General features: G+C 42.9%; 1 protein-coding gene across 2 annotated transcripts in view; it reads left to right on the top strand.

Annotated features, from left to right (window-relative positions):
- LOC124795246 (b(0,+)-type amino acid transporter 1-like) overlaps positions 1-24,155 on the top strand; it is a 410,036-nt gene extending 385,881 nt beyond the window's left edge. For both annotated transcript variants that reach the window (XM_047259180.1, XM_047259181.1), the window contains one exon: positions 23,890-24,155. In XM_047259180.1, the coding sequence (XP_047115136.1) occupies positions 23,890-23,954 (65 nt within the window). In that variant the 3' untranslated portion in view covers positions 23,955-24,155. The remainder of the gene's footprint in view (positions 1-23,889) is intronic.
- The last annotated feature ends 265 nt before the right edge of the window (positions 24,156-24,420 follow it).

Here is a 24,420-nt window from a genome sequence, read left to right as displayed (position 1 = left end):
GCTTTGTATCTCTTTACGCTACATCTTACTACTCTATGCTAACACGATTTCCAAAGTGTTTTAGGACCACCAGATGCTCCACAACTTAAGTTCGATAAAATGTAGTCGATTCAAGTCATTTTTCTGCTACCTACATCACGCTCCACAATCCATTTAATGGTATGTGCTGGAGGTTGCTCCAGGTACGACTAACTGAATTCCCCCCCCCCCCCCTCTCCCCCTATTGCAACCGCGGATGGCGCGTAAGAGGAATGATTGTTGGTAAGTCTCTGTATTGGCTCTAATTTCTCGAATTTTCTTGTCGCGGTAATTACGCGATACATATGTGGGAGGAAGTAATATGTTGTTCGACTCTTCCCGGAAAATGCTCTCTCGAAATTTCAGTAGGAAACCTCTCTGTGGTGCATAACACCCCTCTGCCGCTGGAGTTTGTTGAGCCCTCTGTAACGCTTTCACGCCTCCTAAACGACCCCGTGACGAAACGCCCCGCTCTTCGTTGTGTTCTCTCCCTCCCTCCCTCCCTCCCTCCCTACCTCCTCCTCCCCCCCTATTAGTCCTACCTGGTAAAAATCCCATATTGATAAACAGTACTCAAGAAGCAGTCGAACAAGCGCCTTATAAGCCACATCCTTGGTGGATGAGTTAAATTTCCTTAAGATTCTTCCTATGAATCTGCCTGGCGTCTGCTTCTGGTAATCATTTTATGTGCTCATTCCACTTAAATTGCTCTGGATAGTTATTACTAGACATTTTGCGGTAGACAGGCCTACTGCTTCCATCAGTTTCTCATGAGTAGTGTAGTTGCACAGCAGTGACTTTCTTTTCCGATGTTACATTTATTTACATTCAGGGTCAGCTGCCGGAGCCTGCACCATTCATCAGTCCTCTGCAGATCATTCTGCAAATCGATACTGTCTTGTGGCATTGCTACTTGTTATAGACAACGACAGCATCTGCGAAGAGTCTTAAAGAGCGTTCGACGCTTTCTAGTAGATCACTTACATACATTTTAAACAATAACGGTCCTATCACACTTGCTTGGGATACTCCAAAAATTACTTTCATATCTGGAGATATAGTTCCGTTAAGAGCGACATGTTGAGTTCTCTCTGCAAGGCAGTCTTGAATCCAGTCGTAAATCTTGTCCGATACTCGATCTCGTATTTTTTTTCACTAAACGGCAGTGCGGGACGTTGTCAGATGCTTTCCTAAATCAAAGGACACGGCGTCAACCTGAACGTTGTTGTGTACAAAGCTATGGGTCTCGTGGAGGAACAGAGCGAGCTAGTTTCGTAAGATCTCTGTCTGCAGAGGCCGTTTAAATTTTACAGGGCGGATTTTCGTTCTCCAAAAACTTCATAATCCTTGAGCATAAAACGTATTCCATAATTCTACAACAGATTGACGTCAACGATATAGGTTTCTAATTGTGTGCGTATGTCCTGCGGCCCTTCTTTAGAACGGCTGTGACATGCGCTTTATTCCAGTCGCCAGGCACCCTTCGTTGCTCCAACAATTTTTCTTTCACGCAGAATATGTTACTTGAAATACAGGTCACCCTTCTCGACAAAATATTCTACAGCTTCATCTGTTATTTGTGATGTCATATCCAAAGTTTCGCTGTGTAGAACTATATTTTAATGTTAGTCCTACTTCTTCTTTAAAGTCCTTGTTGTCACTTCATATAATATTTGCTATGTCGTCCTAGACTTTAGTCACTGAGGATAGTGTGCCGCAGCAAGGGAAAGTAGACTGGGAACGGAAAGAAATCTAGCTGAAGATGAGCGGCCAGATGAATCTGAAGAATCAGTCAAATATTTTAGCAGTGCCTTTGGACTCGACTTCGGTGTTTGTCGTTGAGCCAGTGGGTTATTCGCAGGGCGGTGTATTATCAGAGCCAGGTACCGTATGGACGCGTCAGTGGCGCACCAGACGTCAGCGGCTCGGCCTTGCTGACGCACGCCGCTTTATCGCAAATTGCCGGCGGTCCCCGCGCAGAAAGCTTTATGAGTCTGCGAGCGACCTGCTGCATATCACCAGTATCTAGGCACCGTGTGCGCAGTCAGAAAAACTTATATTTTAATGATAATATTGTTTTGAAGTCCCTCGCTTTAACACTTATTACTAAAACTTGAAAAAAGTGTATTGTACAATTCAGTATTGAAACATGCAGCTGCATTTGTACTCAGTAAACTACTTAAAAGTGCACGGTGGATGATTTTATTTTATTGTACAATGTACTGAAGTTTCATCCCGCTCCATTTATTACTTATTAGGCTGCGTGCGATCTATTACTAGTCTATTTGTTATCTGCACGTTCAAGGGATCCCAAATCTTTAGGGACAAATCATATGAACAGAAAAGGTCCTAAAGAGCGGTATAAAACTTGAGACGCTCAATGGGTGTAAGGCACAAATTTGTAAAATTTTTGTTTCATAACTAACAATTGCCCACCGTATCGATGGTAGCAAAACCTTGATAAAGATACAATCGTCGGTGATGTGTCTACAGTGAAGTTTACCGCTGTTTGCTGTACATGAATGACTGGCTGTGGAAGATAAAGCGCTCCTTGTTACAGGAACTTGGAGAACGGTACCTTACATGTGATGTGGCAAAATGTAGTGCCAGTGAAGGTGAACGAATGTACAAACAAAAGTTCAACACAGTCATACTAATTGGGGATTATTTGTCACTGTGAACGAGAACCTTAAAGTTAAAGCTACATATGGCTGGGCAAGCTCCCGGGGAAAGAAATTTATGTTCGGTTGTGTCGGATAATATTCGTCAATAAGCACACGTCGACTTGCCCGTGAAATACACACTTCGAAGAATACGTTTACTCCCCTGCCATCAACAATGGGTGCAAACAGTGGGGTCGACAGTTTTCTTATATCACTGGATAATGTTGCAATGCATGCACTGAGTTTTGCTGTCGTCGTTTGGAAAATTAATACGAGCTTAAACTGTTGCTATAACTCGAGGTTTGTTTATATCATTACGAGTCTAAAATTAAATTATCGACCGTCACTACCTGATCTCAAAACACTGAGTTTAAAGACCTCTGCGATCGGTATTATTTTGATGATGGTCTGCTGGCATCCTGTGTGTGGAAGCCATACAGAGTGAGGTGGGGAGAATATTTGTTAATGCCAGTCTGAAAACCTTTTCTTGGAGTCTTCTGCGAGATTCAACAGATGTTAGACGATTTTCTTGTAGATGGTAGACTGCATATTGGCGCCATTTGGAGCAAAGATGACTAGCATGTGCACGATCCTTGCATTACCGACACCATTTCATGTCCAGTTTGTTGAGCAGGACAACAACACTACCTTGCTGAAATTTGGTCACTGCACGAATTGTGCACACCATAGACGTAGTTTTGGAAAGCGCAGAATGTTTACTGGTCTACTATTGTGCGCCAAACCACATACTACTCTTTCAGCAAATCAGCTATAGTTACCACTGGCTCAGTGATTGGATAGTCAGCCTGAGTTTCTGGTCCACTGCACAATAATTTGAATGTTTATCTTTAGTGCCCTCTGCGGGTGCTGGTGCGATGCAGCATTTTAGGAGCTCATTTCACTTCACATTTGTGTGTGTGTGTGTGTGTGTGTGTGTGTGTGTGTGTGTGTGTGTGTGTGTGTGTGTGTCGCTCATTACAAAATGGCTCTAAGCACTATGGGACTTAACATCTGAGGTCATCAGCCCCCTAGAACTTAGAACTACTTAAACCTAACTAAACTAATGACATCACACACAACCATGCCAGAGGTAGGATTCGAACCTGCGACCATCGCAGCAGCGCGGTTCAGGACTGAAGCGCGTAGAACCGCTCGGCCACCGCGGCCGGCGCGCTCATTACAACCGACGACGCACGTTGCACTGGAAGAATATATGTCACCAGTCGTTGGATAAGTGATAGGTAACGTTGGGGACACACATTACAAACGTCAAGATGACGATAATGATGTCAAATAAACAAAACCTCAGAAGGTAGCTGAATCGCGAAACCAGTTAGTGCCGTGTGCTCCAAGTCTCACACCCTTGGCCTTCGACAGTGTGAAATGTCACTGACCTAAGTCAACAGTAAGAACGAAGTTTCTCGCAACGGCATTCTCGTTTTTTTTTCCTTCTTCATCAAATCTGGGTGAAACAGCGCGATCATCACTATTGCCTTCGCCAGGAGCAACTGACTCGTGGCACGCACACTGTCGGCTACTCCTATGAAGGCTACTATCCTTTTTGGCGAGTTGTGTATGATTTTACTTTGCGGTATTCCCAGTATTCTGTTGTCATCTTTGGTGTTTAACTCCGCATGTTTATGAGTCCCCTTGTTGCCGTGGTGGAGACTGTCGTGGTTGCCGCTGCTGTTGTTGTCTTTCATAACCTATAGGCACCTTGTGACTGGTCGGCGTATGTTATCAGTACATTGTGTCAGCGCCCGGGCTAATGGCGCCACTGCTCCCGTAGGGGCGTGACCAATTCCGCGAATTTCTGTCTGACAGCGCCGAGAGATCGCTTCCAAGCACCACTTACCGTATCCTCTGTCCCGGTTGTTGTTTTGCCCGCACATTTTAATTCCTACATCTTCTTTAATAACAGAATCCTGGTGAGTGGAAGCGTAGAGTAACATTTCAGTTTCATTGAACATCATTCCATATTTATTTGAGAAACGACAAGAAACCCGAGAATATTTTGTCGAAGTCAACACTTTTACATCTGTTAAAGACGTGAAGGAAAGCCAGCTGACGCTACTACTTCAGGTGCTAACGAGTCTCTTCGAGTGGCGCTTGTAGGCTTTCAGGTTCAGTGAGGCTGCACCGACACACTCAGAGGTAATGGAGGCTGCTAGGTACGAAATTGGCAATAAACAATCGGACCTTCCGCTGCTTTGTCAAAAAGGAAACGAAGCAGGCGTCATTCAACTAGGTAGATGAAGAGTTGCAAGAAGTGGGGATGACATAAGATGACATTCTGAAACGCATTCTGCTCGAGAAGAAACCCCAAGGACTCCTTAGTTCTCAACAAAAACCACAACTAAAAACTGACCAAACGGTAATTGCAGCGAGGAAGGAAGAGCACAGGACATTAACGCAGGATCACTGGGCTAAAGTTAAAGCCCGGGTCCAACGAAATAGATGAGTACAGCTAAAATAACCCGGTCTGTAGGTGACATACGCGACGAGAAGATAAAGGCGAAATGAATAAACTTGTATGAGTTCAGAAGCCCGCAACATCTATTATTATTATTTGTGTAAATTGCAAAACGTGTAATAAGCCTGTCCGAAGAACTAGCTGTACTAAGTATTGTCCCTGTTTATTTTTATTCCTAAATGACTTTAAGTTTGCACAGGATAGAGTAGCACAACAACAACAACAACAAATGACTTTAGTCACAAGCAGTGTTATTTTTCATACAAACATGTCGGTTCCTGGTATCAGTACTAGGAATAAGAATGGTTCAAATGGCTCTGAGCACTATGGGACTTAACAGCTGTGGTCATCAGTCCCCTAGAACTTAGAACTACTTAAACCTAACTAACCTAAGGACATCACACACATCCATGCCCGAGGCAGGATTCGAACCTGCGACCGTAGCAGTCGCACGGTTCCGGACTGCGCGCCTAGAATAGGAATAAGAATAACATTCATAGCAACGATATCACTCATTTTGGCCCATAGACATGAAATTTATTCACATACATACATTTTTAATAACTTGCCGCCAGCCATAAAATATGTAGCTACTAATAAAGCACATTGTAAAGGGAGCATAAAATACGTACTGTTGACTAACTCATCTGTTAAATTTCTTAGGATACTATGAATGAATGCTATGTAATAAACGACTTGCGTACAGCTTCAGACCAGTAATGCTACCTGAGAGACACAGACTTGTAAACTGTTTTTCTTTTGACAATCTTTGGCTACAATAGGTAGGAATCATGTCATGCACTTCAGTATGTAGACATTTAACCGTTTCTAGGAAGTTTACTGTGTGAATGGAAGAACGCATAAAATCTTTTATTTTCTCCACATCCTTACGATCTGTGGGAGGAATATTAGTATACCAGTTCTCTTTTGTTCTGACAAGTTCCATTTCCTGCAGTATCTCCTGGCCATAAATCTGTGAAACGAAGAGTGTCTCTAATATAATTAAGGATGGACACGCAAGCACTGTGTGGATATTCAGCAGCACGAGTTTTCGCTTTGCTGAGCAATCCAGTAGATGGCATAGCATGTAGCCATTATTATTTTCAGCACACCTTGTGACGCCCAAGATAGTCCATTCTCCGTTGACGAACATGATAGGAGCCGTGGATACTCTTTTAGAATAAGTAGTTAATCGGTTGCTCACACTCGTTGGACAGCGCCCATGTTTCATCGAAGAACACAGTGCGTTATCCTCGACGGCGAATGTTCATAGAAATGACAGTAATTTTGGGCGTGCCACGATGACGTGGAGTAGGATCAATAAGGGACAGTCAGATGAAAACGAGACAGTTGGAAAAAAAGTAAGCTGTAAACAGTTTATTATTTCAAAAGTAATCGTCATAACTGTTAATAAATACATTTATCTCACTGTGAGACAAAATTGTCAGTGCCTTCATGGAAGAACGTTTGCGGTTGTCTACGGAACAATGATGGTACCCAGGAACGGACTTCTTCGTGCGAAGCAAATCGACGGCCACGAATGTGTCCTGGATGTGTAAGGGCTTCCCAGTGAAACTTTTGCAGCGTAGTTGAAACAACCTTGGCAACATGTGGTGCCATGAAGAGAGATTCGTGGCCTCCATTTGCTTCGGACGAAGAGGTGCATGCCTGCGTACAATTAGGCAACTACAAACATTTTTCCACGAAGGCCTTGACCGTCTTGTCTCACAATAGGATAAATGTATCAACAGTTACAGCGATTGCTTTTGAAATAATAAACAGTGTAATTACCTTTTCCATTTGCTTCGTTTTCATTTGACTGTCACTGATGTAATGTTTCAGTAAGCATAGAAAATTTTTCAGGTAGGATCAGCGGGGCTCTTAGAATGTTCTCTGATTACGCCGTTGTCTGCTAGAAGGTATCGCCGTTGGACGATAGTAAGAATTGGACAAAATTTACACTTGGTGTAATGGATGACACATTAAGTGTGGATGTAATGGCTGTAACAGAGAGATAATCCAGTAGTATCCGATTAAACGAGTGGTAGTAACATTATTGAGGACACCGTGTAAGTACTTAGGAGTGGTACTAAGAAGCCTTATGAAATGGGGCGATCATGTAAAATCAGCATCAGGTACGGTGCATGAAAGACAGATTTGCTAGAAGAGTTGTGGAAAAGTTCAGTGCATCTCCAAAGGAAAACATATACAAGACACTTGTCCGACGCACTTAGACTTCCGGCAACTGGAGTTCTTCTCGAGTAAGCATGACAAGAGAGAGAACGAACTGAGATACGTATCGCTGCTGGGATTGCAACAGGAAGAAAGACAACATTGGTTTCGTTAAATCCTATAGCATTAGTATTCGAGGCAGATAATCAGTATAACTGGACTCTTTCAAAACAAACACACAAATCTGATGCGAATAAAGTTATTTTGTTGAAATTCTGCTTTGCAGCAGATTTTAACAGCGAGACGCAGCTGTTGCCGGCTGGGACTGCAGCGTGCTGGCCTTCCCTCAGAGCGCTGAATGTCGTTGATTCAGGCCTTTTGCGGGCTTCCCAGGCCACGGCATAAACCCGCGTGGCTGCCGCGTTATGTAAGGCAGCTACTTTATTCCATCTGTCTGACCGCAGCGGTTTTATATCACGAATAAACCATTAAAAAGGTTGACACGGAATCTTATACAAAAGCGACGGAGTCAAAGGTTAAAAAAGCTAAGAAAATTTCATATTTATCCTTCGTCTGCTGACGGATAAAAATCAAGGTACACACATTTTGATAAAGATATTTCTTTGCGCACGAACTCCGCATTACAGGTGTTCAAAGTGGCGTTTCCCTGTTGCTACGCCGACAAAAGATCGCTTCAAGTTCTGTCGTATGCATACCAATGACCCAGTGAGAATCCGTACCAGATGATGCTCTTCAGCCTCGATAGGCGTCTTGTACACAGGACTTCACAAGAAGTAATCAGGTGGAGTCTTACCAGGTGAACGAAACAGCCTATTCCTAACCACGTTCCAGGGAATCTTTGACGCAGGTGTTACTGAACAGTCATCAGGAGATTTTCCACAGCGCGTCCTTACCCACTGCGACTGTTGAGCATTCCGCCTCTGGTTGAAACAGGATTTATCTGCTGCGGAAAGTAATCATCAATAAAGCACTGCAGCACCCATTGTCTCAACACCATGCGTAGTCCTACGTCAGACACTAAAGCCTGCCTTTTCTGTGAACAGTTGTGTAGCTGCTGACTGCGTATTCCTTCCCATGCAACACAGTACGTAATGCCATGTCAGGCGTAAATCATCGATGGAAGACTCCACGCAAGCTGTATTGTTTACGCAGGGAACCTAGAAGATACATAGCCGGTTCTGTCGCTGTGTTGCGGTACCAGTAGCCCTGTTTCTCTCGTCCGTTGGAAGAGACTTGGATATAATATCTTTTCTCCTACCTACTCGGTCCAAAACAATGCCAATCACCGTTCAATTACCATTTGCTTGTCGGCACGCTAAAAATAAAGTCTCTTTAAAACACTTCTCTGAAATGTAATGCCTCCGAATTTTTCATGTGAAAACCCTTAAACCTTTTCAAATAAAACAAATGTTATTAACATTCCCGAGGGCACGCAGCTTTACTGTATGGATAAATGATGATTGCGTCCTCTTGGGTAAAATATTCCGGAGGTAAAATAGTCCCCCATTCGGATCTCCGGGTGGGGACTACTCAAGAGGACGTCGTTATCAGGAGCAAGAAAACTGGCGTTCTACGGATCGGAGCGTGGAATGTCAGATCCCTTGATCGGGCAGGTAGATTAGAAAATTTAAAAAGGGACATGGATAGATTAAAGTTAGATATAGTGGGAATTAGTGAAGTTCGGTGGCAGGAGGAACAAGACTTCTGGTCAGGTGAATACAGGGCTATAAATTCAAAATCAAATAGGGGTAATGCAGGAGTAGGTTTAATAATGAATAAAAAAGTAGGGGCTCGGGTAAGATACTACAAACAACATAGTGAACGCATTATTGTGGCCAAGATAGACACGAAGCCCACGCCTACGATAGTAGTACAAGTCTATATGCCAACTAGCTCTGCAGATGACGAAGAAATTGAAGAAATGGATGACGAAATAAAAGAAATTATTCACATAGTCAAGGGAGACGAAAATTTAATAGTCATGGGTGACTGGAATTTGAGAGTAGGAAAAGAGAGAGAAGGAAACACAGTAGGTGAATATGGATTGGGGGAAAGAAATGAAAGAGGAAGCCGTCTGGTAGAATTTTGCACAGAGCTTAACTTAATCTTAGCCAACACTTGGTTCAGGAATCATAAAAGAAGGTTGTAGACATGGAAGAAGCCTGGAGATACTGGAAGGTCTCAGATAGATTATATAATAGTAAAACAGAGATTCAGGAGCCAGGTTTTAAATTGTAAGACATTTCCAGGAGCAGATGTGGACTCTGACCACAATCTATTGGTTATGAACTGTAGATTAAAACTGAAGAAACTGCAAAAAGGTTGGAATTTAAGCAGATGGGACCTGGATAATCTGACTAAACGAGAGGTTGCACAGATTTTCAGGGAGAGCATAAGGGAACAATTGACAAGAATGGGGGAAAGAAATACAGTAGAAGAAGAATGGGTATCTTTGAGGGATGAAGTAGTGAATGCAGCAGAGGATCAAGTAGGTAAAAAGACGAGGGCTAGTAAAAATCATTGGGTGACAGAAGAAATATTGAATTTGATTGATGAAAGGCGAAAATATAAAAATGCAGTAAATGAAGCAGGCAAAAAGGAATACAAACATCTCAAAAATGAGATCGCCAGGCACTGAAAGACCTGAGTCGAAACAAGGCCCCGGGAGTAGACAACATTCCATTGGAACTACCGACGGCCTTGGGAGAGCCAGTCGTGACAAAACTCTACTATCTGGTGAGCAAGATGTATGAGACAGGCGAAATACACTCAGACTTCAAAAAGAATATAATTCCAATCGCAAAGAAAGCAGGCGTTGACAGATGTGAAAATTACCGAACTATCAGTTTAATAAGTCACGGCTGCAAAATACTAACGCGAATTCTTTACAGACGAATGGAAAAACTGGTAGAAGCCGACCTCGGGGAAGATCAGTTTGGATTCCGTAGAAGTATGGGAACACGTGAGGCAATACTGACCCTACGACTTATCTTAGAAGCTAGATTAAGAAAAGGCAAACCTACGTTTCTAGCATTTGTAGACTTGGAGAAAACTTTTGACAATGTTGACTGGAATACTCTTTCAAATTCTGAAGATGGCAGGGGTAAAATACAGGGAGCGAAAGGCTATTAACAATTTGTACAGAAACCAGATGGCAGTTATAAGAGTCGAGGGGCATGAAAGGGACGCAGTGGTTGGGAACGGAGTGAGACAGGGTTGTAGCCTCTCCCCGATGTTATTCAATCCGTATATTGAGCAAGCAGTAAAGGAAACAAAAGAAAAGTTTGGAATAGGTATTAAAATCCAGGGAGAAGAAATACAAACTTTGAGGTTCGCCAATGACATTGTAATTCTGTCAGAGACAGCAAGGACTTGGAAGAGCAGTTGAACGGAATGGATAGTGTCTTAAAAGGATGGTAGAAGATGAACATCAACAAAAGCAAAACGAGGATAATGGAATGTAGTCGAATTAAGTCAGGTGATGCTGAGGGAATTTGATTAGGAAATGAGACACTTAAAGTAGTAAAGGAGTTTTGCTATTTGGGGAGCAAAATAACTGATGATGGTCGAAGTAGAGAGGATATAAAATGTAGATTGGCAATGGCAAGGAAAGCGTTTCTGAAGAAGAGAAATTTGTTAACATCGAGTATAGATTTAAGTGTCAGGAAGTCGTTTCTGAAAGTATTTGTATGGAGTGTGGCCGTGTATGGAAGTGGAACGTGGACGATAAATAGTTTAGACAAGAAGAGAATAGAAGCTTTCGAAATGTGGTGCTGCAGAAGAATGCTGAAAGTTAGATGGGTAGATCACATAACTAATGAGGAGGTATTGAATAGGATTGGGGAGAAGAGGAGTTTGTGGCACAACTTGACTAGAAGAAGGGATCGGTTGGTAGGACATGTTCTGAGGCATCAAGGGATCACCAATTTAGTATTGGAGGGCAGTGTGGAGGGTAAAAATCGTAGAGGGAGACCAAGAGATGAATACACTAAGCAGATTCAGAAGGATGGAGGTTGCAGTAAGTATTGGGAGATGAAGAAGCTTGCACAGGATAGAGTAGCATGGAGAGCTGCATCAAATCAGTCTCAGGACTGAAGACCACGACAACAACAACTAACATTCTCTATATTTGTTCATCATGTCTACATTTTTGCAGCCCTATGCCGCTAGAGGGCTGCGAATTGTGGCGTGTATGTAACGTAACTATGCCATTGCGTGAGAAACAGTGTGCTGTAATAGAGTTTCGAATTGGAACAGTTCGTCGACACTTGTAGTACCCTCTCCTTCAGCATGACAGTGCCTGACAATACACGAGCGCTGCGACATCTGCAACAATCCGACACCTAAATTTGTCGGACAGTGTTGTGAGAGAAGTCTATCTTTCCACTAAAGATGTGCATTTAAATTCCCCGCATATGTCTTACATTCTCGTATGGCGTATGTCGACCTGTCACTATCCGAATAACCTGTGTTCTCAGTCATTCGATGTTTGGTGCCATGCCTACTAGACAAGGACTCCAAATCGCTTAGAACGCCTAGGGCTGACAAAACCGTTCACTTAAAGTATTTGGAGATAGAGACTGCAGCTGTACAGACCTTTACCTTCCGGACTGACAAGGTTAGTGTACAGATCACACCTTCTGCAGCTTGGTGCCCCTTGCGACGGTCGGCGGAATGGAATGCGGCCCCACATACGTCTGCTCGCTGGCTCTCGTCATCTTTATCGGCGATGATCTCCTACCCTTTCTATCGCCAGGCACATACGCGTAACACCCATTAAAATACGTAAATAAAATGCTGCTGCTGTCCGATAAGTACAAATGTTAATCTAGGAGGCTGATATCAAACGACGAATCAAACGCACGTGTTAAGTTCATTAAAATTAACAAGTTTATATTCATAGCTAAATACAGTTCACTGGTGATATCTTCTAGCAGTTACGTGCCGTTTTAATTATTGCTCGAGCCTCGAACAGCGATACTGAACATGCTATTAATTTTAATAAAAGTTGTTGAATGCTGAAGAACATTGATTGATATTTAGCAAATCGATCAGTTCGCTAAAACACGGCCTAATCCCGACTGTAGTTCGCTTGACACGCACTAGAATTCCTAAGTGTCGGATGCCAGAAAATATTCCAAGTCCTGACTGGTTTACATACAATTAAATTCTAGTGGCACTGTTGCAGGATCAGCCACCCAAACGTAGTGAAAATAGTTACTCCAACCTGACCGTATCAGAAAGTAAGTCACGTTGGTATCCCAAAACACGGTTCGGAATGTTCAAAAATGAAGCGTCCCACAGTAGCGCTTCAGCGGCTAAGTGTGGGGCACTCGAATGGAAATAGAGACCCACAGCTACGATTTTGCAGCAAAATCCCGTTTGCTTGAAAAAAAAACTGTCACTAAAAGACACAACGCTTGAAAAACACATCCCCAACTGTGTTTAAAACCGAAGATATGCTAAGTTCGGACTCGTCGTAAAAACCTATATCTTCCGTTTGCTTGCACACTCGAAATTTGGCTAAGTTCAACAATTAAGGAACTGCAAAAACTATCACCGAAGTGTCACGTCGAGAATCAGGTTCTGCGTCGGCAAAGGCGCGCAGTATCTGTCCTGGAGCTTTGTGTCGGCGCCGCTAAAATACCTTCGATCCTAAATTCCCCAAGCTATGTCACGTAACTACTTTCCATTAATCCCAATATCCTTGCATAACTCTTTATACGGGACAGCAATCTTAATTCTGTTTGCGCCATTGTATGCGAGCTTAAGCTCTAGTCGAAAAACATAATTACACATATTTGTGGCTGCAATACCTTGCCCAGAATTAATGTTTTAGTGTTTCGCAACTACCTTTGCAGAGTGCGAAAACAGTATTTGTCCATTTGTGCCACCAAATAACTTTCCGTACGGATTTCCTCTTTCTGATGTGCTGATCAGAATTTATGTATATACAAAGGGAAAATTATTATATACAATAGGTAAAATCATGCAAAAATTATTAATAAACAAAGATAACATCATAATAATTACAGATAACGCAAACTAATGATGTTGAAGTATGTATAACGCCACCCACAATCATATATTGCCTTGCTGTTCGTGTATCTGCTTTGTATTATTTGTTTCAATTATTCATTAGCAATAAATCAATAAAACTGGTGTTTTACCAGTCATATATTAATGCTACAAATTATGCAAGTACTTCAGTCGTTGCGTTTCGACGAGACCTTTAAAATGAGCATTTGCCCTACTCTGTACCTGCATTGGTTCAAAAGTTATAAATTATTCAGTAAACTTCACATATTGCAGATTTCTTTATTTAATATCTTTTGATATAAAACTCGTCTAAATCGTATCAGCGTCTCTGCTGATTCGTCTCAAACTCCTTTTTCATTTGCCGTATCGTAATTTGTCGTACTAATTTGTGTGTAATCACCGCAAAAGCATTGTCTTAAAGCCGTGCGCTGCGATGGGATAAACCCGCGTGACGTCACGTAACCGCCAGTCGTTTGAAACTGACAGGTCCATGTGGAGCGATCTGCCGCTGACCACTCTCTCGCCGCCGTCTTCCATTCCACTCTCGCCCTCTTCCTGGCTGAGCCGGCCTAATAATAAATCAAATTATAACATTGACTGTTTATACATATTATAAATTAAAGCCCCCGCTGCAGTTTCTTTGTGTGTGCTGAGGCTAACCCCAGGAACTACTGTAAGGATTTTCATACAGTTTTCAATAATAAATCGATTCACACGGAAGGTTTGTGGAACCAGCGCCTGTATACCAGCACGGTAAAATTCTGGACCAACCTGTTGGAGCCACTGTTTGGCAGCGTGCATAAGGGATTCATCATCTTCAAACCTTGTTCCACGAACAGAGTATTTCAGTTTCCCAAAGAGATGATAGTCACGTGGACTGTAAGGCGGGTGTTTGTGTTGTCCATCCGAGTTTTGCAATCGCTTCCACGGTTTTTTGACTGTCATGTGGCCGTGCCTTGTCGTGCAACATCAAAACAACCTTCTTTTGCCGATGTGGGCGAACACGATTCAGTCGACCTCGAAGTTTCTTCTTGGCGTCACATGATGATGATGATGTCCCATACTCTGTGACGGAGCGTAGGGGGACGAACGATGTGGGAGACCCTCACTGTCGTAATAGGCAAGGGTTTGCCATTGCCTTTCTCCGGCCGGAATGGGGATGAATGATGATGATGAAGACGACACAACAACGCCCAGTCATCTCGAGGCAGTAAAAATCCCTGACCCCGTCTGGAATCGAACCCTGGACCCCGTGCTCGGGAAGCGAGAACGCTACCGCGAGACCACAAGCAGCGGACTGGCGTCACATATGCATCATAATTTATGGTGGTTCCACTTGGTATGATGTCCACAAGCAAGAGTCCTTCGGAATCGAAGAACACTGTAGCCATAACTTTTCCAGCAGAAGGTATGGTTTTGAATTTTTTTTCTTGGGTGAATTTGCATGATGCCACTCCATTGATTCCCTCTTCGTTTCTGGTGAAAAATGATTTGAGCCATCTTTCATCACCTGTCACAGTTCTTTCAAGAAATTAATCTCCACCATTCTCGTACTGTTCCAAAAGTTCGCTGCATACCGTTTTTCTTGTTTCCTTGTGAGCCACTGTCAACATCCTGGGAACCCACCTGGCGCAAACCTTTTTTAACGCCAACACTTTCAGTATTCTGCAAACACTTCCTTCCTCTATGCCAACGTAGCGTTCACGGTGATGCGTCTGTCAGCAGTCACCAATTCGTTAACTCTCCGCACATTGTCTGGAGTGTGTGCACTACGAGGCCTGCCGCGTGGACAATCCTCAATATTGCTGTGACGGCTTTCATCACGTAACCTGCTCGCCCACCGACTAACTGTACTGCAATCGACAGCAGCATCTCCATACACCTTTTTCAACCTCTTGTGGATGTTTCCCATTGTCTCGTTTTCACAGCACAGGAATTCTATGACAGCACATTGCTTCTGACGAACGTCAAGTGTAGCAGCCATCTTGAAGACATGCTGTGACGGCGCCACACACGGAAACAGATTGAACTAAGTTTGAAAACAAGCGGGAAGGATGTATCTACACAGTGTAAAACTTTCACACATGCAAAATGAAAACCGTATTTTTATAAAAATAGTGTGCATTTCTTTTGGAGTGACCCTCGTAGTTTCGTGAAATTCCATAGGTGGCGACGCTACACATAGCCGTCAAAATGGCGTCTGCAATGCAGATATATTACCAGCAGGGAGCTGTCATTGAGCTTCTTTTGGCGGAAAACAAGAACGTTGCAGATATTCATACGTGCTTGCAGAATGTCTGTGGGGATCTGGCAGTGAACAAAAGGACGGTGAGGTGTTTGTCATCATCGAAAATGGTTCAAATGGCTCTGAGCACTATGGGACTCAACTGCTGAGGTCATAAGTCCCCTAGAACTTAGAACTACTTAAACCCAACTAACCTAAGGACATCACACACATCCATGCCCGAGGCAGGATTCGAACCTGCGACCGTAGCGGTCGCGCAGTTCCAGACTGTAGCGCCTAGAACCGCTCGGTCATTCCGGCCGGCTTTTTGTCATCATCGCAGCAAGGTCGTGTGAATCTGTTAGATCTCTCGCGTGCCGGCCGGCCGCTCACAGCTGTAACTGCTGCAATATTGGAACGTTCGGACACACTCATTCGAGGTGATCGATGGATAATAAACACCTCGCTGCACAGCTGAACGTCTCTGTTGGTAGTGCTCACACACTCATCCACCAGTTGGGGTACTCAAAGACGTGTGTCCAGTTCTCGCGCCTTGAGATTTCCATCTGTTTGGTCCAATGAAGGATGCACTCCGTAGGAAGCAGTAGGTAGATGATTGGGAGATTATTGATGCAGGAAGGCATAGGCTCCGACTTCGACCAGTACAGCGGTACCATGCAGGCATACAGGCCCTCCGAGTAAGGTGACGTAAGGTATATTGAAAAATAGCGTTTTATAAGCAAAAGAGTGGAGAATAATGTGGTGCATTGGAATTCTGAATAAAATCAACCTGCTTTCAGAGATAATAACCGTGTTTCATTACTTACTGAATGCCCCTCATTGACATTTGGAGTAACATCTAGTGGCAAAGATAGGAAGTACGAGCGGGTCACATACAGAGGAGGCGGTACCTGGCGGGAAAAGCAATAAACAGCCGCCGCAGCTCCACACAGCAGCAAAGCTTGGCGAGATATTATGTCGGGCCTGGTGGTCTTGCAGTAAACTGCAGGCTCGAACTCGAAAGATCACGGGACTAAATCCCGATCGGGCTACGGACTTCTTTTAGTCTGCCTTTTAACCTATCATTCACCTCTCAGAGATGTGGAGGTTCTTGTTAAAATGTAGGTCACCTTTGCATGATACGATAAATTGGGCTAGATTAGGGTCACACAAATAGCTGAAGTCGCATCCAATTGAAAGACGTGCACCAGGCCACTGAACCACTCGAAATTATTATTAGCAGAATATATACGTCTAAGTATCTTCTGAACGTTTTATAAATTCCCTTACCACGTTTTGCTGTCTCCACAAAGGCTATCAGAAACTATCGTTGGGATCTTCCCGATACAGGTTCCGCTCATACACACATTCATGTGGAGCCTTTGTCGCATGTGATTCATTGCCACTACGTCAGAAAGGCATTCATGCGTAGACACTTAGTGCTACCCATGCTAGGCCGGGGCGCGCCTCTAGCATTGTACTGTATAAACAAGAATTTGTAAGTTATTGTATTCTGCCGTTAGTTACCTCACAACCAGTCTGTCTTAGGAACTTTCGACTCAGTCATTTTCGAACCACAGTTCCCTGTCTGACAGATGGCTGTCGTTCTCAATTGTCCCTGTAATTTTGTGCCATGATCACGGAAATGTGTAGATGTACATTCAGGGTTACAGAGTCAGCCACCAGACTGCAGCACCTCCAGACACTGTCCTCTACACAGATGATTGCTCACAGATTCTGAGGAAGAGTAGTAGAAATATTTCGCCGGAAAATCTAACGTCAATCCGACTGGGCTACTGGAAATACATCTTCCAGTAATAATAAAGATAATTACTTGCCTTGTTGATTTGTCAAATCCGAACTCTCGTTGGGTTTCGTAGCACTTGCAGTATTCGGATCTAATCGATGACAGTTTTATGTTTGAAATCTGAGACAGAAATTGAGCTTGTGTTACGAATCTCACAATCGATTCATTACTGATAATTATGGCACAGCGCCACGCGGCCGAAATTTTTACGCCCAAAAATATCAAAACAGCGTGGGCTGTTACGAGCACGAAAACTTGCGTGTTAACGGCCCAGGTCGATGGACTCACAATCGGGGATCCGACGCTTTGCCCCACTCGATAAACATTCTGTGTATAAACCAGCGAAACGTTTTCAGCCGTTTGCTGAGCGAACAACAGTTGCTGCCACCTCTTCCGCGGATGCGTCAAACCGAATATTCGTTCCCTTAATTGTATTATTAAATTTATGGGATGCATTAATTTGACAGTCAAATAGTGCCAATAGCGTCGTTGTTGTGCATTGGTTTTCTTCCGTTTTTTCAATTTTCAGGCCAAATCACCATCTGCATGAAAGAGCCAGAAAGATACGTACTGCGTCACTCTTTTATGTACGAGTAGTAGTTAATGTATTAGATACATACAAACAAAGCGCCGAGTCTTCAAAGAATGAAACTGCCATGTATAACAAAGTTTTCAGCTGTTTTAAATATTTGCCCTTAAGCTTGTAAATGAGAAAAATTTCGAAAAGATTTGAAATTACGTGTGAAATTTGTTGCAAGATAATTAACGTTTCACTATTAGACACTGGATGAGTGTAGTCTGGGAAAGCTACCGCAGCAGGTGGAATAAATGGAAAACTGGAGTCTTATAACAAGATAAACTTTTGCAAGTAATAAATGAATGCTGGAGAAACTAGAATGAAATTTTCAGTCTATCCTTTCTTCCAGGAGTGCTAGTTCTGCAAGGTTCGCAGGAGAGCTTCTGTGAAGTTTGGAAGGTAGGAGACGAGGTATTGGCGAAAGTAAAGCTGTGAGGACGGAGCGCGAGTCGTGCTTGGGTAGCTCAGTCGGTACAGCACTTGCCCGCGAAAGGCAAAGGTCCGAAGTTCGAGTCTCGGTCCGGCACACAGTTTTAATCTGCCAGGAAGTTTCATATCAGTGCACACTCCGCTGTAGAGTGAAAATTTCATTTTAGAAACATCCCCCAGGCTGTGGCTAAGCCATGTCTCTGCAATATCCTTTCTTTCAGGAGTCCTAGTTCTGCAAGGTTCGCAGGAGAGCTTCTGTAAAGTTTGGAAGGTAGGAGACGAGATACTGGCAGAAGTAAGGCTGTAAGGACGGGGCGTGAGTCGTGATTGGGCAGTTCAGTTGGTAGAGCACTTGCCCGCGAAAGGCAAAGGTTCCGAGTTCGAGTCTCGGTCCGGCACACAGTTTTAATCTGCCAGGAAGTTTCAAACTAAAAGTTCTCCGGCGCTTGATATACAGCAGAAGTAATCCCTCTTTCTGAAGAAACGGAAACGGAATGACTGTAAAAGCCATCGTGGCACTGGCTACAAACTATTCTCAAAGGCCGGCCGTGGTGGCCGAGCGGTTCTAGGCGGTTCAGTCCGGAACCGCGCGACTGCTACGGTCACAGGTTCGAATCCTGCCTCGGGCATGGATGTGTGTAATGTTCTTAAGTTAGTTGAGTTTAAGTAGTTCTAAGTTCTAGGGGACTGATGACCTCCGATGTTAAGTCCCATAGTGCTCAGAGCCATTTGAATCATATACTCAAAGATAATCAATAACGACATGAAGACTATCGCAGAACCTATTACTCGTGAGTAACAAAATGAATTTAGACTAGGTCGTTCATGCAGCGACGAAGTGTTTGTAACTAAGAACATTACACAAAAATGCAGAGAGTTTAACATAAAAACCCATATGACTCATCGACCTTCGAAAGGCTATTGACCGTTTGAGCTATGATAGCATATGGAAGATTGTTTGAATATGGATATCTTATCTTCTAATAGAGACAATGAAAAGTCATTACAAAAATTAACGTTTTGTAATAAACACAGGTAGGAATCAGTTAAAAGAAATAATATTAACTAAGGAAAACACACACACACACACACACACACTCTCTCTCTCTCTCTCTCTCTCTCTCTCTCTCTCTCTCCAGCTCCCTCTCTCTCTGATAAACATCATGGTTAGAAGTTGCTTTTTAACCATATACGTCGTAAACACACCAAAGGGGAGGAAACACGTAATGGAGTTGCAACATTTACGTTGTTAAAAGCACAGTGACCGAAGAAATCGTTATATCGAGTGGCAAAAGAACAGCAGTACACCACAAAAATAAGGAGAAACATGGTGAACAGTGTGAAAAAGGTCGGAATTCAAAACTGTGCTTACATGTCGGCAACAAAGTGCTAGTGCGAACTCCAGACCAGATGAGATGAAACACAGATCACAGCAAATCATAAGTAATTACTTTTTTACACAAAAATATCGCGAAGTGAACTGTTTCATAATGTAAAAATGACAAAACTGTATCGTTATAGATTCCACTGATGATGCGTTAGACCAAGAAAAAGGCGAACGCGTCTGGGAAAAATAAATTAAATGGCAGCACTAAAAGACTGTTTTATTTTTTTAAGTGCATAGGCTAATAATATTAGGTGAACTTGTTGTCAAAAGTATACCTTTCTCTGCAGAAGCTAATTGTGCCCGTTTGGCACCATATTGTACGACTAGTCACAGTTAATAACAAGGTGTGTGATTTGAGAATCGGCGCGTCAACCCGAAACCGGTAACCACTGCAGCATAAATTTTATGTCAGTGCAACTGAGACGGATGAAACAAAAAACTACCCAATCTCCTCGACATCGTTTTTATTCAAAAGTATGAAGATGATCTCCAAAGGTCAGTATCCTGACGGACGAAATATACAAGAAATAAAACTTGACAATTTGTAGTAATAAAACGAAAATAATAGCATTTCGCGGAAAATATCCAGCCAGATTAAAAATTGACACCATTTGCGGAACATTGGGCTGTAACTATAAAAGAGTCAATCATGAAATTCTATGAAGAGATGGCGGTTCCTGTGGTGTCCTATGGAAGCGAAAGCTGGGTTACCATAAAAAAGAAAAGAAAATTCAGACAGCAGAGACGAGACCCCTACAGAAGGCGAAGGGCTGCACAAGGAATGACATGATAAGAAATGAAGGTACTAGTACAGAATCAAATATTTTCAACATGAATGAAAAAATTCAAAAGCATAGAGAAGATCGGAGACGATGCCTGATGAGAATGCCAGGTCACAGGATTTCCCAGAAGATCTCCATTTTAAGCAAAAGTTAGTTTTTCACGCGTCTCTGTGTTCATGGCGTCATATCCTCTGAACTGTATGTGTCGAACAATGATATAATTTTGCAAGACACTCAGGGGTATATGTGGATACAGTCCACAAAATGTGTTGGGAATAGACGGTAGTAACGAGGAGCTAAATTAAAAGAAGAAGAAGAAGAAGAATGGGTAGCTCTGAGGGATGAAGTAGTGAAGGCAGCAGGGGATAAAGTAGGTAAAAAGACGAGGGCTAGTAGAAATCCTTGTGTAACAGAAGAAATATTGAATTTTATTGATGAAAGAAGAAAATATAGAAATGCAGTAAATGAAGCAGGCAAAAAGGAATACAAACGTATCAAAAATGAGATCGACAGGAAGTGCAACATGGCTAAGCAGGGATGGCTAGAAGACAAATGTAAGGATGTCGAGGCTTATCTCACTAGGGGTAAGATAGATATTGCCTACGGGAAAATTAAAGAGACTTTTGGAGAGAAGAGAACCACTTGCATGAATATCAAGAGCTCCGATGGAAACCCAGTTCTAAGCAAAGAAGGAAAAACAGAAAGTTGGAAGCAGTATGTTGAGGGTCTATACAAGGGCGATGTACTCGAGGACAATAGTATGGATATGGAAGAGGATGACGATGAAATGGGAGATACGATATTGCGTGAAGAGTTTGACAGAGCACTAAAAGACCTGAGTCGAAACAAGGCCCCGGGAGTAGACAACATTCCATTAGCACTACTGACGGTCTTGGGAGAGCCAGTCATGACAAAACTCTACCATCTGGTGAGCAAGATGTATGAGATAGGCGAACAGATGAAATACCTCAGACTTCAAGAAGAATATAATAATTCCAGTCCCAAAGAAAGCAGGTGTTGACAGATGTGAAAATTACCGAACTATCAGTTTAATAAGTCACAGCTGCAAAATACTAACGCAAATTCTTTACAGACGAATGGAAAAACTGGTAGAAGCCGACCTCAGGGAAGATCAGTTTTGGATTCCGTAGAAATGTTGGAACACGTGAGGCAATACTGACCCTACGACTTATCTTAGAAGAAAGATTAAGGACAGGCAAACCTACAGTTCTAGCATTTGTAGACTTAGTGAAAGCGTTTGACAATGTTGACTGGAATACTCTCTTTCAAATTCTGAAGGTGGCTGGGTTAAAATATAGGGTGCGAAAGGCTATTTACAATTTGTACAGAAACCAGATGGCAGTTACAAGAGTCGAGGAGCATGAAAGGGAAGCAGTGGTTGGAAGGGGAGTGAGACGGGGTTGTAGCCTCTTCCCGATGTTATTCAATCTGTATATTAGGCAAGCAGTGAAGGGAAAAAAGAAAAATTCGGAGTAGGTATTAAAATCCATGGAGACGAAATAAAAACTTCGAGGTTCGCCGATGACATTGTAATTCTGTCAGAGACAGCAAAGGACTTGGAATAGCAGTTGAACGGAATGGACAGTGTCTTGAAAGGAGGATATAAGATGAACATCAACAAAAGCAAAACGAGGATAATGGAATGTAGTCGAATTAAGTCAGGTGATGCTGAGGGCATTAGATTAGGAAATGAGACACTTAAAGTAGTAAATGAGTTTTGCTATTTGGGGAGCAAAATAACTGACGATGGTCGAAGTAGAGAGGATATAAAATGTAGACTGGCAATGGCAAGGAAAGCACTTCCGACGAAGAGAAATTTGTTAACGTCGAGTATAAATTTAGGTGTCAGGAAGTTCTTTCTGAAAGTATTTATATGGGGTGTAGCCATGTATGGAAGTGAAACATGGACGATAAATACTTTAGACAAGAAGAGAATAGAAACTTTCGAAATGTGGTGGTACAGAAGAATGCTGAAGATTAGATCGATAGATCACATAACTAATGAGGATGTGCTGAATAGAATTGGGGAGAAGCACAACCTGACTGGAAGAAGGGATCCGTTGGTAGGACATGTTCCGAGGCATCAAGGGATCACCAATTTAATATTGGAGGGCAGCGTGGAGGGTAAAAATCGTAGAGGGAGATCAAGAGATGAATACACTAAGGAGATTCAGAAGGATGAAGGGTTGCAGTAGTTACTTGGAGATAAAGAACCTTGCACAGGATAGGGTATCATGAAGAGCTGCATCAAACCAGTCTCTGAACTGAAGACCGCAACAACAACAACCCAGGTGCTGTTGTGGCTTGCAGATTGGTTTGTGGTAAATTACCGTAAGTCTGTAAAGGAAAAAGCCAAGTGCATCATGCAGAATGTCGAATTAAAACCCGTAATTGCAGTTCTGCGAAAGTTAAAATTAACATGTACTGAGATAACTCCAGTCGGTAAGGTGAAAAATGTACGGTTTGTAAAACAATAAATCGGCCGGAAAAGCGCACACCGGTGAAACGATTGCCACGCCCATTCAACAATAACGTATTCCGTGCAGACTGGATGCAGCTGATATTCCCAAATCAACTGTACGTGTTCTAAGTTTGAAGGAAAACTGAAATTCTTGAGAGCCTCGCCCCACTTGGCGACTGCAATCAAGCAGAAGAACGTCGCGAACAAATGGCAACCATGTTGAAGTTTATTAACAAAAATCAACGACTTGTACATTTTCTGGCACTGTCAGATCATTGTAAAACGTACTCCTTATGTACAATAACAATTTATTCTTCTTCTAAACATTATTTCTTTCTTTGAGTGATTAGGAGGCACGTCCTGATTCACTTGTTCCATTTAAAATGCCGCGGTAGGGGAGTCATTCACGCTGTTTGACACGATACTGGCTGATGCTTGAGGAAGAGGAGCATGAGGGGTCGGTGCGAAGGTTTTTGTAGTAGACTCACCTAAAGCAATTTTAGGCATAAGTAAATAATAGGCAGAAACGTGGAGCAGGTCAATGTCATTAAATACACAACTATTTACTGCAGAGCCTTCCTTGCAAATGAACAAGACCCACAAGTATGCAAGTAAGCAGTTTGTTATCGATGCGAAAAAACCAGGACACACTCGTAATGGGTTTTCAATAATCAGAAATTCCTGTTGCCTCACAGGAGAGGAAGTGAGGTGGCTGGAGTGTATCTTCATTGCATTAGCAGCTTAGCCGCAGTTTGCCCCTGCCAAATAACTGCGCAGCTGATGACAGGCTGGCGTCGCCTTCTTTACTTTTGCAGATAAGGTGACCCGCTACACGCAGCTGCTTATGGAGGCCGTGCCCACCGACCAGAACACGGACTGAATGAGGAGCCCCCGCCTGCAGCACACCCGCAGCCCGGAAGCGGCGTGCCTTGCTGCGGGACCCACACAACCTCACGGGTTGACGCTGACTCAGCCAAAGTTCCTGTCTAATTGTATTTTTTAGTAGTGTGTGTGCTTTCTATGTGAATTGGTGAGGTGAATGAAATATTTATGTATTTTTTATAAGAAAATAGAAGTTTGACACGTGAAATACATACTTCAAAAGAAAAAGAAATTAAATAGTTTCATTAATAAATGATAAATCTCTCCCTCCCCCCCCCCTCCCTCCCTCCCCCACCCCCCCCCCCCCCCCCCCACAAACACACAAAGCAAAGACTAACTAGTGGTGTAAGATAACTGTCTTATGCTGTGTACGGTAAGTAGCTTTGGAACTCTACTCGCTACACCCATTTATCCACTTAGTGAAAGGTTCGTGTATCTATATGAGTACCGTGGGGGGTCGCCCA

Source organism: Schistocerca piceifrons, chromosome 4, assembly GCF_021461385.2.
Source record: "Schistocerca piceifrons isolate TAMUIC-IGC-003096 chromosome 4, iqSchPice1.1, whole genome shotgun sequence".
Classification (NCBI taxonomy): domain Eukaryota; kingdom Metazoa; phylum Arthropoda; class Insecta; order Orthoptera; family Acrididae; genus Schistocerca; species Schistocerca piceifrons.
Note: the sequence above shows the minus strand (reverse complement) of the source record. Positions and strands in the feature narration are given on the sequence as shown.